The 7,046-nt window shown below is 42.9% G+C and overlaps 1 protein-coding gene across 1 annotated transcript; it reads right to left on the reverse strand.

The window, feature by feature from the left end:
* Positions 1-38: 38 nt before the first annotated feature.
* On the reverse strand, positions 39-6,486 carry dnase2 (deoxyribonuclease II, lysosomal). The gene is made up of 7 exons (XM_058376546.1): positions 6,216-6,486; positions 5,830-5,931; positions 5,207-5,366; positions 4,046-4,136; positions 3,370-3,534; positions 1,707-1,928; positions 39-1,133 (listed from the first exon to the last, which is right to left on the reverse strand). The coding sequence occupies exons 1-7, from the start codon at positions 6,272-6,274 to the stop codon at positions 745-747; spliced, it is 1,188 nt and encodes a 395-aa protein (XP_058232529.1). The 5' UTR covers positions 6,275-6,486; the 3' UTR covers positions 39-744.
* Between the last annotated feature and the right edge of the window lie 560 nt (positions 6,487-7,046).

A 7,046-nucleotide genomic window follows, 5' to 3' on the forward strand; every position in this document is an offset into this window, starting at 1 on the left:
CACGATCAGGATTTCAGAGAAAACTCTGCAGCTTTCACTGTGACTTTTTTCATAATTTTATTAATGCTGCGTTCATTAATCCCATCAGCACTACAGCGTGACACATGACAAAAAATTTAAAACATTTCCAGAATCACTTTTCAACTAAAAAATAAAGGAAGGAAAGACAAGTGTCATCTCCCTGAGAAACAATCGCTTAATAATCCAGTGCTTCGACTCAGAAAAGTGCAAAAATCATCAGAACCATTTTTTTTTAAAAATGTTTAAAAACCATGATCCCTTAAAAGTATTACACAAGTTTGATCCAAAAATAAAATCCAGTTTGTTTGTAAGAATGTGACTAAATAACAACATCCATAAAAGAAAATAAATTCTCATCCAGTTCCACTGCGTACCATTAAACCGTACAGCTTCATTTATTTCTGTGTGTGTGTGTGGTGTGTATGTGTGTGTGGTGTGTGTGTGTGTGTGGTGTGTGTGGTGTGTGTGTGTGTGTGTGTGTGTGTGGTGTGTGTGTGTGTGTGTGGTGTGTGTGTGGTGTGTGGTGTGTGTGTTGTGTGTGTGTTGTGTGTGTGTGGTGTGTGTGTTGTGTGTGTGTGGTGTGTGTGTGTGTGTGGTGTGTGTGTGTGTGTGTGTGGTGTGTGTGTGGTGTGTGGTGTGTGTTGTGTGTGTGTTGTGTGTGTGTGTGTGTGTGTGGTGTGTGTGTGTGTGTGTGGTGTGTGTGTGGTGTGTGGTGTGTGTGTGTCAGTTGTAAAGCCATGCGCTCTCGCACTTCTCCACCTCTCCTGTACACGACTCACACTCCAGTGCTGCCGCTCGATACGCCTTCCAGACCACAGCATCCTGCCGACACACGGTCCCGCCCCCTCGATTCTCCTCCGCCATGTTCCTGTTAATGTCCCCCACGCACACCCAGGCCCCACCCCTGAGCCCGCCTCCTGCCACGCTCACCGCCCATTTGGAATGATCCTCGGTGGTTTTGAAGGTGACTCGGCCACCCGGAGAGAGCTGATCCACGTTCAGAACCTTCCAGCTGGCGGAGCAGTCGGACGGGAGGATGCCGGTGGAGCGACGCCAGAACTGAACCAGTAGGTCTGTCTGCAGCGCAGGAGCCACCCAGGAGTGGTACAGGTCTGAGCCGAGCGGCGCCGGGAGGTCCCAGTTACAGCCACATGATCAAAACAACAACAACAACAACAACAATCTGTTTACAAAAAGGATTTCATCCATTTCAATTTTCTGAACTGTTTTACTGAAACTACAGAGCAGGAACCTCATCAGAATCACAGGAACCAATCGAGGAACAGGTGAGGACCTTGAAGAACTTCATGGCCTATTCAGGAACTAGGGCAACATTTTCAGGAACCTGGGATTCCAGAGTAAAGCAAATCTGAGATCTGTCCAGGAATTTTCAAACACTCATCAGGAATAAGAACCAATTAAGGAACCTAGGATCCTACTCTGGAACCTGGGAACTGTTATAGCAACTCTGGAACCTGTTAAGGAATCCAGACACTTTTTCAAGTGATTTCCAAAAACTAGAACCAATTCAGAATACCAGGAACCTTTTCAGGAACCCAGTAAACATTTGGGAAACGCAGTGATTTTTTTTTTCTGGAACCTCAAACCTTTTTAACAACTGTGGAACCTTTTCAAGAACTAAAAAGTGTTTTTTTTTTCAGTAACTGGCAATAATTTAATCTTACCGTTATCAAAGGAAGCTCCTTTGGCGAAGCTGATGAACTGTGTCCCGCCCAGCGAGAGCAGAGCTACGCTGCGATTGGACGAGGAGAAGGAAGCGTGGAGCGTGGAGTTTTTGGGCCCATGTCGGTGTTTACACAGCGCAGCCATGCTCGGCACCGAGGAGGCCAGAGACTCGGGAATGTCGCAGTCGTAGATGTGCGGCTGGTTTATTTTCAGCTGCTCACCTGAGGAACACGGCAGGGGTTTTAATAAAGGAACAATGAGATGGTTTGCATTATCTAGTGAACCTTTCAATAATAAGAACTTCTCAGGAACCAGAAAGCTTAAATTATCCAAGGAACCTTTCAAGGATGTTTGAAAAAGCATTAATGGATGCTAAAAACCCTGAATTGACCGAAGAAGCATTAAAATGAACCCTTTCTAGAGCAGAGGAACCATTCATTTTTCCACTGAACTCATAAATAACCCTAGAGGAACCTTTAAAGAACATAGAAGCACTTGTACAGTGCTTTCCTAAACGATGTATATTGATGGATTTCCTCAGAGATTGGATGTGTTGTTTTCCTTGCCCCCTGACATTTTATTTCAGCTCAGTGATCGGTTCTGGTCAGACGTGACTCGGGTCATCTGCAGCTCCATCACCAGCTGACCGGATGCTGAATTCTCCTGAACACCATCACGTGCAGGTCTGAAGTGCCGTGGACAAAACAGCACTCACCTGACCACAAAGTCATCACCTACAGTAAGAACAGGGCTGTCTCTATGGTTACGCAGAAGGTTAAATGAATTATTCTCGTGGTAACTATGGCAACAAGGCCTGATTTGCTGTTAAGGTGATCAGTGGAGGTCCCATCACATGTCCTCCATGACCCTCGAACTCAGGATCAAGGTTGAAGGGAAAAGTGTGTTAAAAGCATCATCGTACTCAAGAGTGTACAGGTGAGTGCAAAAGTTTGTACACCCCTGTGGCAAAAAGAGAGAGAGAAACTAATGTGATTTAACGTTTTGTGTAGAAACTTCTGCAGTCCAAAACTCTCTTATATAACCCTCAGAGAAGCATTTTTTAAACAAGAACTCTTAATCCTTCAGCAAACCTTTAAATAACCTTTGAAGAACCTTTTTAGAAGCTAAGAACCATTAACCATCCAGTGAAACTTCTAAATACCCACTGAGGAACCACTGATTTGAAGTAAAGAACCCCATAAATATCTAATGAACCCTTAAAGAAACACTGAAGAACCTTATTGAAGCTAAGGACCCAATAACTAATAACCCTGAAAGAACCCTTGGGTGGATGTGCAAAGAACCTGGAATTATCCAATGAACTGGTGAAGAATTCTAGAAGAACCATTTTTGTAAGCTTTGTAGCCTTTATCATCCAAAGAACCCCAGTAGATGAACCACTGAGGAACCTCTTTTTGGAAGATAAGAACTTTAGATTTTAAACTGAATTCTTAATAACCCTTGAAGAACCTTTTTTTGTAAAGCTGAGAGCCCTTAATTATCCTGTGCTCTTGGTTCCTCAGTGGTTCTTTACTCACTTGTTGGACATTGAAGTGTTCTTGTCCCTCAAAAACAGTTATCACAATAGGGTTCTACATGGAACTTTAAAAGGTTCCCCTGAAGGAGTGCATTTTAAAGTTCTGAAAGTGAAATGTTTGTTACCGATGGTGTTGAAGCGCTCCAGAGGATACGTGACACAGATGAAGTTCTGCCCGTTGTTGATGCCCGAGTCGGGGTACGAGAACTTGTCCTTGGTTTTGAGAGGCGGGAAATGGGGAGTGCTGTGGACCAACCAGAACCCCTGTCTGCTGTCGAACAGAACCGCACCTGATATAGAGAGAAGAGAACAGGAGAACATCAGGACCGGTAGATCATTCACCATCAGGGTTTTAATGAACCATTTCTGGAAGCCAAGAACCTTTAATTATCCAGTAAACCTGCAACCTTAAAGCTGAGAACCATTCTTCATCCAACAAACTCATGAATAACTCTGGGAGAAACCTTTCTGAAAGCACCTTTACAGAACCAGTGAAGAACGAGTGCTGCTTCTTCAGAAAGGTTCCTGACAGATTCTGTAAGGGTTCATGGGGTAATTCATGGCTCTTCCGGGGTTCTTTTGAAAAAAAGTGTCTCCGTTGATGATTATCTCAGAGACGTTACCATAGAAACCATAAAGTATCAGAACGAAGGCTACGACAGTCAGAGCTGCTGCTAGAGAAAATGAATCAACACCTTCTGACCAATCAGGATCCAGAAATGGTCAGCGCTTTGGTGACATGAAGTGAAAGTGACAGAAAACTATTTCAGAATAAAATCTAAGGAAAAAAAAAAAAATCACCTTTGGTGTGTCCACCTCCCCTGTTTGTGTCGTCCACACGCCTCTGCTCCGGGGGCTGATCGTTATACAGGATGTACCCCAGTTCACCATCCTGGAACACACACACGCACACGCACACACAAGCACACACAAGCACACACAAGCACACACAAGCACACACAAGCACACACACGCCAAAAGTATTGGGACACCCCTCCAGATCATTGAGTTCAGGTGTTGTTTTTCAGGGGTTGGGCTCGGCCCCTTAGTTCCAGTAAAAGGAACTCTTAATGCTTCAGCTTCATACCAAGACATTTTGGACAAGTTCATGCTCTTTGTGGGAACAGTTTGGGGATGACCCCTTCCTGTTCCAACATGACTGCACACCAGTGACCAAAGCAAGGTCCATAAAGACATGGATGAGTGAGTTTGGTGTGGAGGAACTTGACTGGCCTGCACAGAGTCCTGACCTCAACCCCATAGAACACCTTTGGGATGAATTAGAGTGGAGACTGTGAGCCAGACCTTCTCGTCCAACATCAGTGTCTGACCTCACAAATGTGCTTCTAGAGGAATGGTCAAAAATTCCCATAAACACACTCCTAAACCTTGTGGAAAGCCTTCCCAGAAGAGTTGAAGCTGTTATAGTTTTAAAGGCGGGACAACTCCATATTACATTCATGTGCATGTAAAGGCAGACGTCCCAAAACTTTTGGCAGTATAGTGTATAATATTTATTTTTAATGTGAGACTCCAGAAAGTGAGAGTATAAACCATTACCAGTCACACATACAGGAGAGTAAAACCAAAATAAAATTGTTTAGAGATTTTTAATGAAATGTGGGCGTGTCCTGATTTCTTTCTCACAGAGTTTGTTCATTATTTATTTGATTCTGAGCATCTCGGTGTGTATCACAGACTCGTCTCTTTTCACCACGTGTCTCACTCTTAGTGGTAAAATTGTGGTGGAAAATATTTCTGCACATCTGAACAGGAACTAGAAATAAACCACGTCGTCCGCGTGCATAAGTCTCTCTGGAGCTGCACCTCTGAGAGAACCGAACGAGCGGAAGAACCTCCGTCAGAAATACAGGAAGTGAAGCTCGACATCAGAGCAATTAAAAAGCTGTGTCAGAAATCACAGCTGGCGTCATGCAGCAGGGCTTTACCAGATTAGCGTACCTCATACAGTGGCCCGAGGCTCCGCCCCAAAGCCCCCGTGGCGTCTCCCACCAGGCCGCCGCCCTCCGCCCAGCCTTCGCTCTGCTCCTCCAGCAGCAGGTACTTCAGCCCTTCCTCCGGAGGCTGCTCATGAGGACGCGGCAGTTTGTAAAGGTAGAACCTGAAAATCGGAGAAAATGAGAAAAATCTCTCTTATGGTTTCTATAGCAACAGGGGATTTACTGAAGAAGTTCCTGACTTCTTCAAAACAGAGTTCTACTACATTCAGAGCAAACGTGAAAATAAATCAAGAAAAAAATATCTCTTTCATTAATCACTATTAAGATTAATACAGAATTAATTCAATTCAATTCATTCTTTTTTTCTCCTAATTTGTCTTATTTGTTATTGTGATTAAACTACGCTCAAGGTTCACTTGGATGTGTCCCGAAATATTACGGTGATGTTCTGTCCCATATCTCAACAAAACAAAAAAACATTAGCATTAAAAGTACACTTTATATTGTCAAAAGTTTTAAGCATCAAAAGTTCCTTTTACTGGAACTAACGGGCCGAACCCAACGAGTTAAAGGGGTGTTCCAAAACTTTTGACAATATAAATGTATGTTATGAACCGAACCCACCAGTCTACAGCGTTTCCCTGGTCGTCAATGCAGGAGATTGTGGCGTTGGCGCCCTCTGCTGGCTGCAGGAGGAATATTGGGAGGAACACGGACATGAACATGCTGTAGGGAGAAATGAAACAAATAACATTCATTTTTACTTATTTAAAAGAAAAATCAATAAACTATGACTTCATATCTATTATATTTAAAAATATAGACTAAACATTTCTTCATAGATAGCACAGAAAACCGCACACACAAGCAAATCTCCTTCATATCTCTACTCTGGTTGCAGAAACTGACTTTTAACTTTTCACTAAATTGAATGATTTTCAAAACTACATCTAATACACCTCAATATATATATTTTTAATCACAAAAAACAGCAGTTTTCGCAGACCTACCTTGCTGAGTTGAGACGAGGAGCCTGGCTGGAGCTCGACTTCACATCTGTCACATGCATCTCTAAAGGAACTCACAGCTCAATGGGTTTAACATTTCGGTCATCGTTTCTGCTTGGAACTATAACTCGAAACTTGACTAAAAAACATCTACATCCTCATTTCCCAGCAGCTGCAACACGATCACGAGATCCAGACATGTCCAAACACAAACGTAAACAGAAGACACCTTCGCTGCTGGCTACTGCTCCACGTTACGGCGCCCGCCATATTGGAAAGGGCAAGTCTACTGTAAGTCAGTGCAACGATACGAAAAGACGTGACTCTACACTGATTCAAATAAAGTGATGATAACTTGTTTTATGTTCATTAGATATCTAAATGTAAATGCACCAGCAAATAAAAACAGTTCGTGGTATTTGGAAATGATTATAAATCAAGATCACAATTACGTGAGCAAGCGTTTTGATTTTTTTTTTAAATTTTATAATTAAAAATCCAACAGTGTGAATGTTGTTAAAATCGATCTCCTTGTTTGTGGAGTATTATATCAAAATGCTGCACTATTCGTTAAACTAGACACGTTGACCCATCCAACATGGCGGCACCAAGACGTTTCAGGATAGAGAGAGAGAGTGGCGCTGATTGCCACCTGCTGTTCTGGATCGGTATTACACACTGAACTGACCCGACGGGCGGAGGAGCTAGAATGATGAAAGAAGAGGAAAAAGTTCAGGACTGAAGATGAAGAGATAAAGAGTTTTCAGGAAAAAAAATAAAAAACACTAATGATGAAATTATCTTTAGATCTCAGAGACACAGTGCAATAAACAC

This window comes from Hemibagrus wyckioides, linkage group LG23, assembly GCF_019097595.1.
Source record: "Hemibagrus wyckioides isolate EC202008001 linkage group LG23, SWU_Hwy_1.0, whole genome shotgun sequence".
NCBI lineage: Eukaryota > Metazoa > Chordata > Actinopteri > Siluriformes > Bagridae > Hemibagrus > Hemibagrus wyckioides.